The following is an 18,721-nucleotide window of genomic DNA, read 5'->3' as shown; positions in this document are numbered from 1 at the left end:
AAAAAAAATAAAAATTTTATTATACTAATATCTAATTCTAATTGATTTGTTTGTGTTATTAGGACTCTAGTATATGTATGAATATATTAAATATGCACGATGAACATGATAATCTATTTATACTATAATTTATATTTGACAAGTTATGTATGATGGATTATCGAGTCTTAAGCTATGTGTCTATATCTTTTCTGGGTCCTTAGTCACATTTAAGGTTTGTTACGATGTTATGGCTCGGCTATACTATGTAAGAATGATTAGGACGTAACCCCTAATTGTGAACTAAACTTCACTCGTCAGAGTCTACTTAGAATACAAGAATGCAACAACACCTACTTAGGGTCCACGACAAGTTAGGTGGTACTATTGAGGGAGGTTAGATTGTGCTACGTGGATGTTGGGATTTATATTCTAAAGTCTCGTAATTAATTATTTAACTTTTAATAATAATTTTAATTATTTTATTTTCAATTTAATATTATATATGGTATGAAAAATTCAAGATTATTAATGTAATTTTGCACAATATATGATTGATATACTCGAGTGTCATGTTCAAGCAATAACTTAAATGGTCTATAGCATATGGTAACAATATTGATACGACCCACTTTGTAATTGTTACAAATGATTTGATCTAAATTGTTTATGCACAGACATGTGAGCGTGATGGTCTGTCATTTCATTTGGTTGGGTGAGAATGTCTTCATCCCTAAAGCCTAGTTATTATAAACTGTCCCTGTCCTACACTATGAGAACTCGGGTCTCGTCTTAAATATCATGGTCTATAATTACTTAATACCCAACGGGCCCTAAACAGTGTTAGAAATCACGACTCTCCACAATGGTATGATATTGTCAACTTTGAGCCTGAGCTCTCATCCCCAAAAGGTCTCATTCCAATCGAGATAGTATTCATTGCTTATAAATTCATGATTATTCACTAAATTAACCAACGTGGAACTCTATTCCAACAAACCGAATAAAGTTATTTACCAAACAAAGAAGGTAAAATACCGAATCGTTAGGTTAAAAGTCAAGTACGATCATGACGTTGAAAGTTGAAAAATGGTGTGAATATATGAAAAGTTATCCTTAATTGTGTTACAACTTGAACCAGTGCAGAATACGTGTGGAATTTGGTTGGTTGGAATATGAGTGGTTGCCCTTCTTTTTTCATATATATATATATATATATATATATATATATTTAAAGGTCAACATAAATTAAAAAAAATTAAAATTAAAATTTTCAACTTCGAAGAATCCCAATTTTCTTATGATCTTATCCAAATTAAAATTTAATTCCGTCTGGAATATCTCCTTTAGATGGATAATTAATAAGTTTAAATTTCTCTTTTGATTTAATTAATAAAATTTAAAATATTTAATATTAACGCCGATATTTCATATTTGAGTTTAATGAGATTTTAGATAAATAAATTTTTTAAAAGTAATTAAAAAAACAATCTAACTTGAAAATTGATGGTTGAATTGGGGTGAATTATGAACTCTATTAGGTGTCGATAGGTAACTCAGCAAAGTCTAAGACACATGCTCGTAACATATCTTCAATAATTTGATTTATCATGACTGGTACGACATGCAATCGTACAATTTCGTTAAGTATAGCTGGGCTCGTCTGTCACTCGAGCTAGTCTTAATCAACAACTACAATGCCTCCAAAGACCAAAATAATCAATGTGATGGGTTGATCTCATGATACATAAGGTGTAGCAGGGTCTAGGTTACTTGGTGTCGTCTTCCCATGTTTTGCCCTCACCATATCCACTCTAGATGTGCTACGTTCCATATTTCTCTCCATCTCGTTAGTAACATGGTAATTTACCACTTACTTGATCGAGACAAGGTGCAACTAAGTCAGACTGATAGGATCCAAATTGTCTTTTCCTAGACTATCTAGGTATATTTATGTTCATTATAAATTTTGGGCTCGTATGTAAGACTCACTCTATAGCAATCTGAAATAGCACACAACCCAACGGTCAAGAATACTCATTATTCTTATTTAAGCACACATAGCGTCGGTCAAAGGATTAGTAAACTCAAAACACAAATACACCTCATATCATAACCGGTTCATAAGCATAAACTAGAGACACGCAGCATACATACTAATCATGAATTACTAACATGCTCACATCTTAGACATGTTTTCACAATTATGATAGATTAAGTCATAATACACACTTTTAATGATATGGCTAACATGGTTCGCATATTAAAAAATTTAAATAATATTTGTGACATTTCAATGAATTTTTAAATATTACATTTTGCATCAATAAGTAGGGTATTGAAAATAAATGTTTCTCAAGCATAAGCTCCGTTGTCGTCCAGCGGTTAGGATATCTGGCTTTCACCCAGGAGACTCGGGTTCGATTCCCGGCAACGGAATTTTTCGGTATTTTGGAGAAGGATAAAGTTATATAAATTTATAAGTAGGTCGAAGAACAAAAAAAATTACTATAAAAATATTTTACTTAAAGATTTATTTATGCATAATATTGATGGAGTTAGCTATCTTTGAATTATCTGAAGAATCAGACAAAATATGTGTATATATATATAAATTATGATACAATAATGTACGTTATGTTGCAACAAAAAGATTATAAATAAATTAGAATCTAATTATCTATCTCATTTTTATAACAAAATCTTCATACGGTTGAAAAAAGCTAATAAAATTAATTTTTTCGATAGATTGTGACCCATTGCTTTAATATTGGCGCCCTTTCACGTGTATCCTTCCTTTCCATCTCCATGCCAGCAGAAAATATTCTTTAAAAATTATTATTATTATCGATATTTATTTACTTAATTACAAAATATCACGAGTCCTTCAAACATGAGTAAGTAGGGTATATGAACCGCGAGAGTTTGAGAGAGGTAGAAATGAACTCGAACCATGGAATTGGCTGACTATAGAATCCTAGTTGAGCACATCTTAAAAAGACATCAAATAGGTGAAATTTGAATGTGAGCTTACAAATAAGTGCTTATTGGATATTTACGTTATTCTTTGTTTACAGATAAAACATAGACCACTTTTGCTAGAGCCGTGCCGCTACAAGGAGGACTTTGAGATCGAGTTATTTTTCCTCCTTTGTCATTTTAATATTATTTTTAAACGCCACTTTCTCGAAACTTATGTTATATTGTAAACTGTTTTGACGTGATTTTGTAATTTTAAATACTTTTTATGTTAGATTACTAGCTTATATTTGAATTTGAACTCCCCGTGTTCTTTGATTACCAAAATTTTTAAAGTTGACTACTTTTTTTAGCCTTAAGTCCACGTGGCGATCTATAATTCAAAGACTCCAAAAACGAGTCGTTACAACAGCGAAACCTTCTAGATACGACAGTGATGAAGTTTTTAATGACAGTGACGACGAGTGTTCCCAACAACTAAAGGGAAGTTTGTCATAAGATTTTGTTGTTTTCCTTCGAGATTCTTAATTTAACTCGGTTTAGAAACCATGGAAGTTTTGTATGCATAACTTAGAAACCACACCTTTCCTATCTCAAAAATAAATTATTAAATAATATTAAGTGGCTTAGCTAAAAGTAAATGTGGATGCCACGTGGGATTTAGTGCCAAACAAACTCAACGGAGCATAAATCAGATCAACTGTAACGATTCTTAAGCATGATCTCCGTTGTCGTCCAGCGGTTAGGATATCTGGCTTTCACCCAGGAGACCCGGGTTCGATTCCCGGCAACGGAATTTTTCAGGTATTTTGGAGAAGGATAAAGTTATATAAATTTATAAGTGGGTTGAAGAACATCCATCTAGTGTAGTGGTATCATAGTACCCTCCCACGGTACTGACCGGGGTTCGATTCCCCGGATGCGCAGTTATTCATTTTGTTAATTATTGAAGAATCAAATGCGCAGTAAATCGCTGACAACAATATGCTTATCCTCGGAATTGTCTGGTCTTTAAAAATAATTTTTTTAAAAAACTTTTATTTACCCACTATTGTTATCTTTAGATAAATATATTAAAATTTCACAAATAATTACAAATCAAACTCTAAAATTTAAATAAATAAATTCTTAATTAACAACCCTTCAAAAACAATACAAATAATTAATTAAAATTATGCATAAAAAAACAAAAACTACCCACATTTCAGTTTCATAAAATTAATCGAACCCAATTCAAAATGCTAATTCAACCTAACCCAATCCTAACTTTGATCATTTTAGTTGGGTCGATTCGAGTTGTCGAGTTTAATATATATCTCTAATAAAAAGAAAAAAAGTAATAAGTTTAATGAGTAAAGCTAATATTATTAAAGTAATATATCAAACCAAAAAAGTATTTTTAGTTAAAGGTTCATGAAAAAGTGATGTGACCATTTAAAACAATTTCTCAAATTTCAAAGTAGATAATAAGTACATTTTGAAAGTGACCTTATAAACTTTATACATATTTTGACCAAACTTTACGAGATTGAATTTAAAAATTATACGAATTAAAATTGGTTCATATTTGACATTCACCAATAAAACGTTTGTTGGACAAAAACAAGACATGTGGTAGTTGCGTAGTTTATTTGAATTTGTGTTTTTGATGTTTCAACCGAACAATTTGATGCAAATATGTCGTGGAGCTTACGTGCTTCCCATTTCACTCCATTCCAATAAAACAACTTAAGTTTCATAATCAATAGATTACTTTTCTATTTTTATATTATTTTTAATAAATTTATATTTTTAATAAGCTTTTTTTCATTTTTTTTTTCATTTTTTCTAGAATAGTTTTTCAAAAGAATTATAAAAATAAATATTTTATGTAAATTTAGTGAGCTTTTAAATTTTATTTCCACCGATGACATACGAAAAATTATATTTAAATTAACCTATTTATATTGTTGTATTATTTAAAAAAAAGAATTATAGAAATAAATTAAATAGTCATAGCAGCTTCCAGAAACTGCTGGCCCAGTAGATGTATTGTCGGCCCATTTAGCAACAGCTGGCCCATGAGATGGATTGTCGGCCCATTTAGCAGCCCAATCAGATAAGCCTGCTTGATCAATCATTTGTTCCATCGTCCAAATCTGAGCATGTTTTTTTCTTTATTTTTTTAAAATAATTTTTTATCATTAAAATTTTAATTTATTTTATATTTTATTCTCAAAATTTAGAATTTATTTCTTATTCGTTCATAAGTACAATAAATAAATATATATATTAACTTATAAAATACATATTATTAAAGTTTAATTATTATAGTTAACGATGATATTATTATTTATAAATTTTGCAGAGGTTATCTATTTTATGTCGTATAATAATCATTCAAGTTTTTATGGTGTTAGAGGTCGATTGCACGACTCTGAAAGTGTTTTTGAGTGTTAATTCAATTCTCTATTAGTGATGGGCGCACGTGCTTTATTTTGTCAGCGTCTATGTGTCCTTCCTTTCCCTCCTCATGGCAGAAGCGTTGCTATTTTTTTTAATTATTATTTATTTACTTAATTAATTACAAGAATCGTAGTAAAGTATGAAATGAACTCGAGCCATAGAATTGGGTGACTCTAGGATCCAAATTTAACATATAACTTTAGAAACATTGAACATGAAAAGTTTAAATGAAAGTCTACAAGTAGGTGGTTACTGAGTATTTTTATACTCATTCCTTGGTTAGAGGTAGAATATAGACCACTATTACTAAAGGGAGTGTGCGAAGTCGTGTAGCTACTAGGAGGACCCTTAAATTTGTCATTTTAATATTATTTTTAAATGTTATTTTCTCAAAACTTATGTGATTTTGTAAATTGTTTTGACGTGACTGAAGGGATGTAATTTTTGTAATTTAAAATATGTTTTATGTTAAATTATTGCTTATGTTTTCACTGATATGTTTGAATTTGAATTTTATTTCAATTTTAAATCGATACGAAAATACTTACATTTCGTATTAGGTTATTAAAAAGAAGAGATGGGGTTATCCAAACAAAATCAGCTAACTACTTGTAATGTATTTTAATATTTATTTAATTACGTGTTTTTTGTGCATAAGATCCGTTGTCGTCCAGCGGTTAGGATATCTGGCTTTCACCCAGGAGACCCGGGTTCGATTCCCGGCAACGGAAATTTTTGGTATGTTTGGGTGAAAAGTAAGATTATATAATTTAATAAGTAGGTTAGATGACATCCAGCGCATCTAGTGTAGTGGTATCATAGTACCCTCCCACGGTACTGACCGGGGTTCGATTCCCCGGATGCGCAATTTTTTTCGTTAATTATTTAAGAATAAAATTAGTTTTTTTATTTATTATCTATTTATTATTATTAATATTAATTAAGCCACACATAGTGAGTTTTAAAATTTTATTTCCACTGATAACATATGAAAAATTATATTTGGATTAATCTATTTATATTGTTGTATTATTTTTTTAATAAAATTATACAAATAAATTAAGTAGTCCACAGCAGCATTCCAGAAACAGCTGACCCAGGAAATGGATTGTCGGCCCATTTACTAGCCCAATCTGATGACCCTGCTTGACCAATCATTTGTTCCATCTCCCAAATTTGAGCATGTTTTTTTTTTTTTTAAAAAAAATTATCATTAAAATTTGAATTTATTTTATATTCGATTATTAAGTTTTTATGGTGTAAGAGGTCGATTATACACGGCTGTGAAAGTATTTTTGAGTGTTGATTCAATTCTCTATTAGTGATGGACGCACGGGCTTTATTTCGTTAGACCTTCGGTTACTAGTGCCTCCAGTAGACCGAGCACCTGAGGATTGTGAGCGGTGATCAGGGGTCTAAACCCTAGTGCTCCTAGACCAAGAAAACTCAAAGAGTTAATACAGAGAGTATTGGAGTAGAGAGCCTATATTTTAATCTGCTTAAACACCCTAGGAACCTAGTAGAATGACTAAGGTATCTCTCCAAGTCACTAATAGTGTGAACGGTGTGTCATCAGAATCTCTACCGCTCTATCCACTCCGACATCTCAATGGCGTTATTAACGACCTACGTCAAATCCAATAGCACCCCTTGCCAAGCGGTAGGTTAGAAGCAATACCGCCAATCTAGACCTATGCCGATTAGGATAGTACATCGAGGCAACTAGATACCATTATTGTATGTGGAAATGGTCAGGAGTCTATAGAAGGGTTCACCAATTAACCTTCCACACTAAGTTTCATATTTTCGTACTTTCCTACTCGAGTTTATTGAAGTAGCACCTCAGTGGTTCATTGCCTAGGCAAGACAAGCCACCTGAGTTGAAATACAAAAAGGTTAAGTAACCTGCATAGACCTCAAAAAGTAAGAATTAGATCAAAGAACCGGTCAGGGCATCAAAACCTCTCCAAAGGCTCAGACAACAATAGAGATTAGGTCCAAACTTCCTAGAGTATCAGAGAAAAGGCCATAGTAATCTACTAGGATAAGGATACGATCAGAGCTTACAAACAGTAGAAATTAAATTAAAAGTTTAGATACCTAAATAAATAAATAAATAAAAAGCTTGGTACTGAAGTTCACAAAGAGACATTAAACATAGNAACATATGAAACTTCAAAAAAAGCGAGATATTAATTAAGCATACTTTATGGTATATAACAAAAACCAACCACGATCGTCACTCGATTTTTAATTCGTTATGGTTCAAAAGTCAAAATTTTAATATTTTTTTAATTGAAACTACCCATTGGTTAGAGACGTCACTTTATCCGACGCCCATCATGTATAAAAATATTATGAATTATTTAGATCGATAATAAATTATTTATATTAAATTAAAAAAAAAAAAAATTTTGTAATTAATATTAAAATTAATTTAGAAGGACATCGGCCCACATTTTTGCAAACTTGCCGTAGAATTGATTTGTTCCAACGAACGCAGATTTGGATTTTCTTCTAGAAGCCCTCACAAGTCACGTGCTCCACGTCCACACTGACTCCACACCATCCACTATATTTTCCCGGACCTTTATTTAATATATATATATATAAATTATAATGATATCAATAATAATGGTTAAATAAAATAACGCCATAAATAAATAAATAAATAAATAAATAAATAAATAAATAAATAAATCTCCCGAAGCCAAAATTATTTATTTTTTAAAATTGTTTCTAGAAACCTGAAAAAGAAAGAATTAAATAATAATAATAAAAAAAAAACGTTGTTATTCCATGTGGGCTCCACGCGTACACACGTCTCAAAAACCGCAGGGCCTCACGGTTTGTTCATCAATCTTGGTGCTCAGTCCTCTCCCTCAAACTCATAAAACCTAACCCTAATCATTCATCATTGTATCTACACACTCTCCATTCTCTCCAGCAATTTCTTTTCCATGTCTGCTGCCAATCTCTTTGCTCCGCCCATGGCTTCCGTCCATGTCGCCACCGGATCGCGTCGCTCCTCTGCTAGTTTCTACGACATCCTCCGCGTCAAGAACAACGCCTCCTCTGTCGAAATCAAGACTGCCTACCGGAGTTTAGCGAAGATTTATCATCCGGACTCGGCGAGGAAATCGGACTGCGATTCCTTTTCTTCTGATGATGGATGCAGTTTCCTTGAGATTCACAATGCGTACCAGACGCTTTCGGACCCTGCTACTAGGGCTCATTACGATCTTGCTTTGGCTGCTCTCACTAGACGGGCGTTTCTTCGATCGCGGTCTAGGCCGCATCGGCGGTGGGAGACGGATCAGTGTTGGTAGGGGATTTGGATTTGGATTTTTGTATAGAAATGTTTGAATGTTCTTCGTCATTCGTATTCGAGGAAATTTTGCTGTGGCTACTTGTTTTGCTATGATCTGAATCTGTACTGTTTGTGGAATTGAATGCCGAAGAACATTTGGACTTTTTTTTTTTTTTTTTTTTTTTTTTTTTTTTTTTTTTTTTTTTTTTNTAAGACGTAGATTTGAAGGGAAAATTAAGAGTATCTAGAAGTTAAAATTGGCGTGATGTAGAAGATATGATTGGAGTGGAAAACACGAAAATGTTCCTGAATTTATGCATCCACTGGTCATTCGTTTTCTTCTTCCTAGCTCAACTGCTCCTATTTCGGAATAGGTTAAAAACTTGAAATGTATTTGTTCTTTAATTTTCGTTTTTTTGTAGCCCAAAAATTCATTTTTATCCTATATTCCTTATCCATTTCATTGAAGTTATCCTATATTCCTTATCAATTTCATTGAATGAAGTTGGACCATAGGCTGAATCTAATAATAATTGTATCAATTTAAATTTTATAATCGATCCAATTCACGAACAACAAGACAATATTTTCTTATTAGCAAACACGTCAACACGAATAACACTAGAAAATCATTCCAATACGTACGATTAACTTGAGCGATCAAAGAGTGTCTTCTACTTTGATCCTATCTTCGTGAATTTGAACCACATTTTGAGCATCAAAGACTACATGCTCGAAGTTCTTTCACTATCAAACTCTTATGATTCTCGAAATACATTAATTTTATATTACTTTGATTATCATTCTATTGTCAATGGCAAAAAAACAATATATCGAAAGCTTAGCCATACCTTCGTAAGAAATATATACAATAATATTATTGATAGGTATACATGAATATGAAAAATCAAATCATAATTGCAGCCTAAATCGAAAAATAGTTTATCCAATAAAATTTAGATCTGAAGATAAGTTATGTTTAAATGATATTAAAAACCCGAGTCAATTATGGAGTGTTCTTATCTTCCCCCACGAGAAGAAAAAAAAAAAAAAAAGAAAAAGGAAAAGAAAAGAGAAAAGCTTTTCTTAATCTTCAAGTTCTTGGTAAAGTAGAATCCGAGCTCCGTAATTTAATTGACATTTCTCCACGAAGACTTTCACGTTGTGGAGAAGCACCAAGGAACCAAAAGGGATTCAGTTCGTTCACAGAAAACACAAGATGAGAATCACTGTAATGACAGCCGACGAACAGATTGTTTCTTTGGATGTTGATCCCAATGAATCTGTAAGTTTCTTTATCTTCTTCCGCCCAACTCTAATTTCTTACATTTTCTTGTTTGTTCGATTCAATCCGCTTTCCTTTTGCTTCTGATTGCTTGCTGATGTTAGAGTTCTTCTTCTTTGCTGCCAAATAGGTTGAAAACGTGAAAGCTCTGCTTGAGGTTGAGGTGAGAATTCGTTGTTTATCTTGATTAAGGTTGGTATCCTTATTGGGGAAACCTGGGGGAAGAGTTAGCTCTTTTGTGAATTTGCTACTTTCTATGATTCGAAACTATCGTACATTTAAGACTAAGCTCATTGGAAGTTCTCTTGTTTTGTGGTTAGCTCATTGTATGTATGTTTTGACTTTGGTGCTGCTCAGATCCAAGTACCGCTTCAGCGGCAGCAACTGCTGTACAATGGAAAGGAGATGAAAAATTCTGAAAAATTGAGTGGGTTGGGTGTTAAAGATGAAGATCTGATTATGATGGTATCAGCTGATGCATCTAGGTACGTTTCTCAGACTGTGGCATCTTTTGTTTGGATTTAACCCCTAGTTCATCTTTGTGAATCTCTTGAAAAGAAACTTGTCAAGCTAAAATTTGTGAACCACTCCGTGTATCTGTTAACTATGAAATACTTAGCCAACTCATTGGGAATTGTTTAAGAGCTGAAGGTATCTCCATTCTAATTCATGCTTAGCTTAGTTAATCCTTTCCTTTTCTTGGGGTGGTGGATGTTCTTAATGACTTATTGTTTAGAGGGGTGGATAGCGGTTTAGTTGAAGTCTGTTATGTAAGGTGGGTAATGTATATCTTAATCTCATGAATTCTATACATGTTTTTGGATTCATTTACGGTCTTAGAATCAATAAGAAGGCTCTTTGTTGATATACTTGGTCTAACTTTGGGTTGTAGTCCTAATGAGAAACGTTTAAGAGGAATTGGCCAATAAATCCTTTGGGGCCATTAAAGCCTCTCTAACCATTATTGTGGAAAATAATTTTGCCTCTCCCTTCTTAAAAAACTAAGAAATATCTCAAAGAGTTGATAAGATCATACCAATCACAACGATAGAAGAGGAACGAGGACAAATCTTGTAAGAGACAAGGGAGACCATTTTGAGGGAGGGCTTGCCTGTCAAAGTGGCTTGGCGAAGGGGCTGATAGGAAATGCTTTTTCCTCTTGCTGTTATAGGAAATCTATATATGGTTAGACGCACCCAAAAGGAATAAGAGAACTCAAGAATCTTGCTTAATCAATTAATTATGTTGGTTGTTATGGACGACCTCTATAGGTGAATCAAGTTCTGGAAGTCCTGGCTTTGAATGTGGTTAGGCTCTTCTACTGAAAAAAGAGTCATAGTGAAAAGACCTAGCAATTCCATGGGGTTATTCTTATCAAAATAAGGCTTAAGTTGATTAATTTGTGAGTGTTCTGTTTGGAACTCCAGAAATGTTGATCAGCCTCCTTATGCTTTGCAGTCTCTGTTTACAAGGATGATCTACCTACGTGGGTTTTGTAGGTGGTCGTTGCTTGCAATATGTAGTTAGAATATGGGTTTAATTGGTAGCTTTTGGGACTGAGTTGACCTAGAAAATTAGGTTGAAGGACTTTTTTTAGAAGAGACAATTTCATTGATGTTTGAAATTTACAAAAGGGATGTGTTATCTATGATACTTAAAAAGACCTTCCCAATTTATAATGAGGGAGGCGTAACTATAGGTAACAAAAATATTAGACATTTTACACCAAGATATTGCGTGGTAAACAACATTGTCAAAGAGTTTTGTAAGAGTCTATGTCCTCTCCGTGAATACTTTTTGATTTCTTTCTTCCCATAGATTCTAAAAGAAAACCATAATGAGGGTTTTTCCATAACGGGACTTTTGCATTCTTGAAAGGGTGGTACGTTAAGGACATGTCCAATAACTCTTTTACCACCCTAGGAAAAGTGAGATGTCACCCGAAGATATTGAGAATCCTAGTTTAAAAAATATGAGCGTATGTGCACTGCATAAACAAGTGGCTCTGTGGTTCGTTTGTTTTTTTTACATAATGGGCACCAACTTGGAATAGAGTCACGTAGGGCATTCTTTTTGTAGATTTTCCTTGTGCTAATGGCTTTATGCGCTATTTCCCATAGAAAAAACTTCACCTTTTTAGGGCGATTTCCTTTCTATATTGTCTTTGCTAGTATGGGGTTGATTGCTCCTATGTCCTATTTTTTCTCCGGCCTCATCTTCCCATGTCAACCCCATACCAGCAATGATTGGCAACAGGGAGTTATCCTTCAATATGTCAAACACAACTGTCAAATGAGTCTTATGAGCCGTGAGGTCCGGGTTGTATGCTAATGTATTGTAAAAAAGGAACAAGTACAAATTTGTGAGGGAAAGGGTGAAAACTTGATTCATCGAAGATTAGAATGTAGCTGGTGCATTTGTTAGCTCGAACGACGTGACAAAAAATTCATAATGGCCCTCATGAGTTATGAATATTGTTTTGGGAATGTCTGCTTTGTGCATTCCAAATTGATGGTAACCTGACTTCAGATCAAGCTTTGAATAAACTTGGGACCTGTGCAATTCATCCAAAAGCTCTTCAATTACATGGGTTGGGAACTTATCAGATGTCGTGGTTCAATATGGCGGGTTTCTGAAACCCATTTCTTCTTCCTTTATTTTTTGGATCGCATTTGGTTGTTTGGAGTATGAGGCTGTGGTTTAGGATGCCAATGATCAGTAATACAACGGGTTTCTGAAACCCATTTCCTCTCCCTTTATTGCCACATACAAATGTCCCTAAATAGTCTAATATCTTGATATTTTCAGTTCCTTTATTTGAGGAGATCTTATTCTCGTTTCCTTATAATTGCTAACATAATTGTTACTCGTTATATAAAAACTTGAGTATTGCATTGAAGGAAAGGGACTTAAATGGTTATTATCGTTGGATTATTGAAAATGAAATTGCTAATCATCTGAATAGCACTTTTTTTCCTTGTGATGTACACTGATGTGACTGTTTTTGGTTACTCTCAATGGACAAGTAGATTGGTGATTTTATTTTAATTGGGTTTGTAAATTACTTATTCTTGGTTTCGTGGGTGCTTGGGAAGTCACCTTTCTCTTGATAATCATGTGCTTGATGCTTGTGGAAATTAAAATTTTCCTCGTGTTAGTAAATCTATACAATTTACACATCATTTTACACACCCATGCTTTGCTTTTTATTGATAATCTAACATCCATAACGTTGCAGTGCTCCTGTCAACAACTTGAGCTTCAACCCAGATGGCTCTGCAGTGAACCCTGAAGCCTTCCAGCAACAAATTAGACGTGATTCAAATACAATGGCTCAACTTTTTCAGGTGAAAACTAAGAAGATAGTTCATTACAACAGAATTTTCTTTCGAGATATCCTTCTTTCTTGGGCAACATGGCTAAAATTTCATTATTATTTCAAGATTTACAATGAGGATATAAAGACTCCACTTAAAGAGATTACAAAAAAAGCAATTCAACTTGAATTGATTGCACATACAGAATAGTTATAGAAGTCACTAGAATTGGCACACAAGAGGTCACTTGGTTTTTAATTAATTCCGGCCTACCCTCCTGCTGGAATATTTGTCTTCAGACAATATTTGATTCTTTTCAGCAAAAATTCCCCAAAACAGAAGTTGAATCATATTTGATTCTTTTGGTCTTGCATGATGCATACACTTCCAGTACTTGAATAGTTCAAACATAAACATTCACGATAGCAAGATGTTGGATCATGATTGTCATGTGTAGTGAGGGCTGGCTAAGTGATTCCCTGTATCATCTTGTATCTGCATTTAGCTTCATTTTCTTTGCGACAATTATGCCACTAGTGATTAATTTTTCATGTTATACATGGGGACGACAGAGTGATCCTGAATTGGCACAAGCTATTGTTGGAAACGATCTAAGTAATCTGCAACAGATTTTGCGAGAACGTCATCGTCGGAGATCTGTATTACAGCGTCAACAAGAAGAGGAGCTGGTACGTAGGTTATAATTTATTCTTTCTTAATAGCCTAATTGATTGATAATCTGATTTTGATCTCCTTATTTCTGGTCTATTAGGCCCTTCTATATGCGGATCCTTTTGATGTTGAGGCCCAAAAGAAGATTGAAGCTGCTATTCGCCAGGTTAGAACAGTTTATCATCCTGTTTTCTTCCAGCTTAAATTACAAGGGTCAAATGGTGAGTTGAACTGGTTTGGGCTTATATGAAGATTGTTTTTCCACTACAGAATTAGATAACAAGAGGGCTCTGGCGGGTCTTGTTTTGGGTTTCGTCTTTTAAAGTACACACGACATAATTCTCACCTGGTTGAAATGGAAGGGTTATTGATACTAAAGAATGTTTGATAATTAACCTCAGTTTTCATTACATTAAAAATTATTTCTGCTTTAAAATTACCAATACCTATGCAGAAAGGAATTGATGAAAATTGGGCTGCAGCTCTTGAACACAACCCTGAAGCTTTTGCGAGGGTGGTAAGTGTTACATTGACCAACATTGTCCAATTATACCACATTTTGTTTCATGGTTGAATTTGACGATTCATGTATAACCCTTCAGGTCATGTTATATGTTGACATGGAAGTTAATGGTGTCCCGTTAAAGGTATAACACGCATCATCCATTTTAATTCTCTTTTACTAGATTTTAGAATAACGTGAGAAGGCTCTGCATTTCAACTGGTTACTTGCATTAACGGTCCTTGATTGATAACTAAAATCATTTTAGAACAGATCCAACTGTTTGCACTATATGTTATGGCCATTATTTCGTTACATTAACTGAGGAGAGAAAAAGGTTAAGGGCTTTAATGGTATTGTTTTAGGCATTTGTTGATAGCGGAGCTCAATCAACAATTATATCAAAAAGCTGTGCCGAGAAATGTGGGTATGTGGAATCTATGCATTACCTGATTTTTCCCCCACTCTCTATACTAGCACTAGTAATTGGCTTTCATCATAATTATCTCTATGCAACACCTGATTAGATTTGTAAAATGGATAACAAATTAGTATGTGACATTGTAAAATGGATCTTCTCCATATTTTCTCTTAATAATTTTGCACAGTAAATCTTCTACAATTGAAGATTTATATACGAGCCGTTTGGTAACAGGAGAAAGATTTCTTTCTGACATGTCCATTTCCCCAAAACCTCCTGAAAGGAACGCAAACAACCAAAGATACAAAACATTACAGAACATCATTTTCGAAAAGAATTGAAAACATGAATATAGCAAGCATACAAACAATAAAATATAATTTTGACAAATGTGTTACTGACTTCTCTTTTTAGTATTATGTTGTCAAACACAATAAATTATGTAGTGTAATTATTTCAAGATGCAACTCATATTCTCAATACAGATTCAACTTCAAGCAAATTTGTCTATTTTTAAGTAAATTAAATCTCCAAGGACTAAACATTTTTCAGCCATGAGATAGGGCCTAGTTTCTCACAAGATACAGAGTGTTTCACACAGAATTACTTGCACCCCAAGTTTCATACCTACATCTTCTTACGCCATTTCATCAAGATCTATCAAGTAAAATGTTGAACATTGTATCTTTTTGTGTCCAAAATTTAACTTGAAAAATTAGAGGGATGAGGTTGTTTAGGTGGGTGGTTTTTTGTGTCCATGCTGATTATATCGTTTGTTATGTGGCTCTGCTGGTGAACGGTGATCAATGCTATCTTCTTCCAATTGCATATAATATATATATGATTGAAGTATTGAAGTTGATTGTATTTTTTTTTTTTTTTTTTTTGGATTCTAANTGTTGAGGCTTTTAGACCAACGCTACAAAGGTATTGCTCGTGGCGTTGGCCAATCAGAGATCTTAGGTCGAATCCATGTAGCTCCAATCAAGGTAATGAATCACTAGTATTATTTTCTCATTTGAAGCAGGACCTATGTCAGTAATGTATCTTTGCTTAAGTCGACAAACCAAGCTACATTATGTTCGGATTTTCTAACAAGAAAATTGACCATCGAACTATATTGCAATATCAAATTGCCTTCGAGAGGGCTATGTCTCTACCAAAGTCCCATGTCTGGACAATATTCAAAATCATTCCCTTCTAAGGTCCCTAACTCCCTCTATTTATAACCAAGACACCCATAACAAATTATTGCTTTGTCCTTACCACGGTTCTACTAATATTCCCAACGTAACTCTTATTAGTACTCTCACACCTTTTTATGAATATCATATTTCATCAATATATATTTTTTTGTGCTTGGCCAATTAATTTAATTTGCTCACTCCTGTCTAACATCTTCACTAGTTTCTTTTTTTAGATTGGTAATATATTCTACCCCTGCTCATTTATGGTACTGGATTCTCCAAATATGGACTTTCTGTTTGGTTTGGATATGCTACGGAAACACCAGGTAGAATAGTACGCTGTATTGGACTTTAAACTCATGGTTGAAATTGTTATTGAATGGATACCGTCCCCTCGTACTGTTTGAAAAGCATAGCTGTTTTCTTGCAGTGTATTATAGATTTGAAGGAGAATGTTTTGAGAGTTGGTGGAGGAGAGGTTTCTGTACCATTTTTGCAAGGTTGGCCTTTCTTATTTGTGTCAAATTTTATCTCCACCACCACACATGTTTTAGTATACTAAAGTTTCCTCTCGTGTTAAAAATTTATGTTCAGAGAAAGATATTCCCCCTTCTCTTTTTGATGAGGAAAGGCTTTCCAAGGAAGCCTCTAGCTCTGGAGCCCCAGTGAGTTCTTACATTATTCTTCTCTTACTCAATTTCTTATATGTGCACATCCAAGTAATTTAATGGTTCTGGATGATATCTTTCCAAATTGTAGTTTTTAAAAGTTGGCTTAGTTTTTTAGAAAGTTTTCAAAAAGTAGGCGATAAAGCAAGAAAAGTATATGCAGAAATAGTGTTTATAAGCTTAATTTTCAAAAACAGAAAAAAAAAAGAAGTTATCTAGCCGGGTCTTTACCCTTCCTTTATACGAAACAAAAGGAAGTATTATCAATGAAGAAGAATACAGAATATGCTTTCAGGAGCAGCTGTAAATCTGGAAAATAATAAACCAAAGATGTTCTAGAGTCAATAGTATAAATTTTAACATTAGTACGCTTTTCTTATTTGTCCGTTTCATCGCTTGCTTTTCTCAGGTGGCTTCGGCCCCAACAGATAACAGCAGAAGTGCAAGAGCTGCTGTGCCTACAGGTGAATACACTTTACTTCTCATGGCTAGACAGCTTTGGTAGTTTCTTAGCCAAAAGATATTGGTTATAATCAAGTGGTGATGGATTCAAAACCTTTTCATGGGGTTATGGATATCAATAGTATAACGCCATTCTCTCATTACTGCACTTTCTATTGTTCATCTTGGCTGGCTGCTACATTCCTATGAACTTTGTATGTACAATAATATAAAGAGATGATGTATGTGTTCATTTCTAAAGCATACTCCTGATTTTTGTTTTTCTTTTACTGTCTTACAAACAGGAAATGTTGGGGGAGCGGTTCAGGTAAATTTGCTGTAAAACTTGTGTATAATTACAAATTTAGTATTGATTTTATGAACATGGAGATGACTATCTGATTGACATGATGTATTATTATCAAATAAGTGAAAGAAAGAATTAGTTTAACTAGTTAAAATATAACGTCGCGGGTCCATATTCTTGCATGCCCGACTCATGCTACTTTGTTTTATGCTAAATTACATTCTGTTCGTCCAAGAATCACAATTCAAAGTTTATGGACCTATTTTTATAAATAGGTACAACTATGAAAGTTGTTGAACTAAATTTATAATGTTACAAGACGTTTACCTATGTGCTCGGGTTTGGGTATGTGTTTCATTGTTATGATTCAACGATTCCGCTCTGTTTGATATTGTGATCACATAGGGTCCCGAGTTTGAAGGCAAAGTAGCGAAGCTCGTTGAATTGGGATTCCAAAGAGAGGCTGTAATACAAGCTCTCAAACTATTTGATGGAAATGAAGAGCAGGCAGCTGGGTTTCTTTTTGGATGAGTAATCTGAGTACAGAATGTTTGGATTTCATTTCTTTGTGGATTATATGTTTTAGATTTTTTAATTATATAATCCACAAGCATTCATCTGCTTGTTATTCAGATTTAAAACTCAGATTCAAACAATATTTATGTTAAATCAAAAGAAGATCAAACATTATGGACATTTTAAGCTTTCATGTTTGCCTTTTCTTCCTTCTAAACTCAGATTCAAACAAATATTTTGGTACTTGTGAGTTGTAATAATCTTAAATATGTTATAATTTGTATCGGCTAATGTATTTTTACCATTCGTTTGGATCGTTGATATTGTTTTATCGGTATGAATGTGAAACGTAAAGTTTATTAGAAAACACAAAATGATACATGTAGTAAATGACACTGCTATCATGTACAACAAGTTAGTGATGGAGGCCTAAATGTGTGACCAATACACTATTGGTCATATGTAATGGAAAGACAAATTTATTGACCTCATTGAGTTTCGGGTTTGGTTTCAAATGTATCAGATATAAAGTATATAGGACTAGTCCAAAGGAAGTCGAAGAGATACACAAGCCGTGAGTGAACTCCTTGCCAAAGGGTATGTACGCGAAAGTTTGAGTCCATGTTTTGTTATGGTTATTCTTGTGCCTAAGAAATATGGTTCTTGGGCGGTGTGTGTTGATTGTAGGGCTA

The 18,721-nt window shown here is 33.6% G+C and overlaps 2 protein-coding genes and 4 non-coding genes across 7 annotated transcripts; all 6 read left to right on the top strand.

Annotated features, from left to right (window-relative positions):
- The first annotated feature begins 2,346 nt into the window (after positions 1-2,346).
- On the top strand, positions 2,347-2,418 carry TRNAE-UUC. The gene has a single exon. It is a non-coding gene; the product is annotated as a tRNA-Glu (tRNA).
- Positions 2,419-3,682: 1,264 nt separating this feature from the next.
- TRNAE-UUC lies at positions 3,683-3,754 on the top strand. The gene has a single exon. It is a non-coding gene; the product is annotated as a tRNA-Glu (tRNA).
- Positions 3,755-6,062: 2,308 nt separating this feature from the next.
- Positions 6,063-6,134, top strand: TRNAE-UUC. Its single transcript has one exon. It is a non-coding gene; the product is annotated as a tRNA-Glu (tRNA).
- A 65-nt stretch (positions 6,135-6,199) lies between these two features.
- On the top strand, positions 6,200-6,270 carry TRNAG-CCC. Its single transcript has one exon. It is a non-coding gene; the product is annotated as a tRNA-Gly (tRNA).
- A 1,975-nt stretch (positions 6,271-8,245) lies between these two features.
- Positions 8,246-9,158, top strand: LOC111788882 (chaperone protein dnaJ 11, chloroplastic-like). Its single transcript, XM_023669444.1, has one exon. The coding sequence runs from the start codon at positions 8,364-8,366 to the stop codon at positions 8,730-8,732; it is 369 nt and encodes a 122-aa protein (XP_023525212.1). The 5' UTR covers positions 8,246-8,363; the 3' UTR covers positions 8,733-9,158.
- A 581-nt stretch (positions 9,159-9,739) lies between these two features.
- Positions 9,740-18,233, top strand: LOC111789158 (DNA damage-inducible protein 1-like). 2 transcript variants are annotated; one of them, XM_023669817.1, is made up of 16 exons: positions 9,740-9,998; positions 10,129-10,161; positions 10,356-10,483; positions 13,237-13,345; positions 13,888-14,004; positions 14,088-14,153; positions 14,442-14,504; positions 14,590-14,634; positions 14,855-14,916; positions 15,806-15,899; positions 16,331-16,423; positions 16,528-16,597; positions 16,692-16,762; positions 17,175-17,229; positions 17,512-17,534; positions 17,919-18,233. In XM_023669817.1, exons 1-16 carry the CDS (start codon positions 9,933-9,935, stop codon positions 18,042-18,044), a joined length of 1,221 nt encoding a protein of 406 aa, XP_023525585.1. In that variant the 5' UTR covers positions 9,740-9,932; the 3' UTR covers positions 18,045-18,233. The 2 variants fall into 2 exon arrangements, with proteins under 2 accessions (XP_023525585.1, XP_023525586.1); XM_023669818.1 differs by having other exon boundaries at positions 9,980-9,998; positions 10,129-10,190.
- The last annotated feature ends 488 nt before the right edge of the window (positions 18,234-18,721 follow it).

This window comes from Cucurbita pepo, chromosome LG02 (assembly GCF_002806865.2).
Source record: "Cucurbita pepo subsp. pepo cultivar mu-cu-16 chromosome LG02, ASM280686v2, whole genome shotgun sequence".
In the NCBI taxonomy this organism is placed as follows: domain Eukaryota; kingdom Viridiplantae; phylum Streptophyta; class Magnoliopsida; order Cucurbitales; family Cucurbitaceae; genus Cucurbita; species Cucurbita pepo.
This window is presented reverse-complemented; position numbering and strand designations above follow the sequence as displayed.

What these genes read in the sequence shown, in the direction of transcription:
- LOC111788882 (XM_023669444.1), top strand. Translation starts at nt 8,364, where the DNA reads ATGTCTGCTGCCAATCTCTTTGCTCCGCCCATGGCTTCCGTCCATGTC.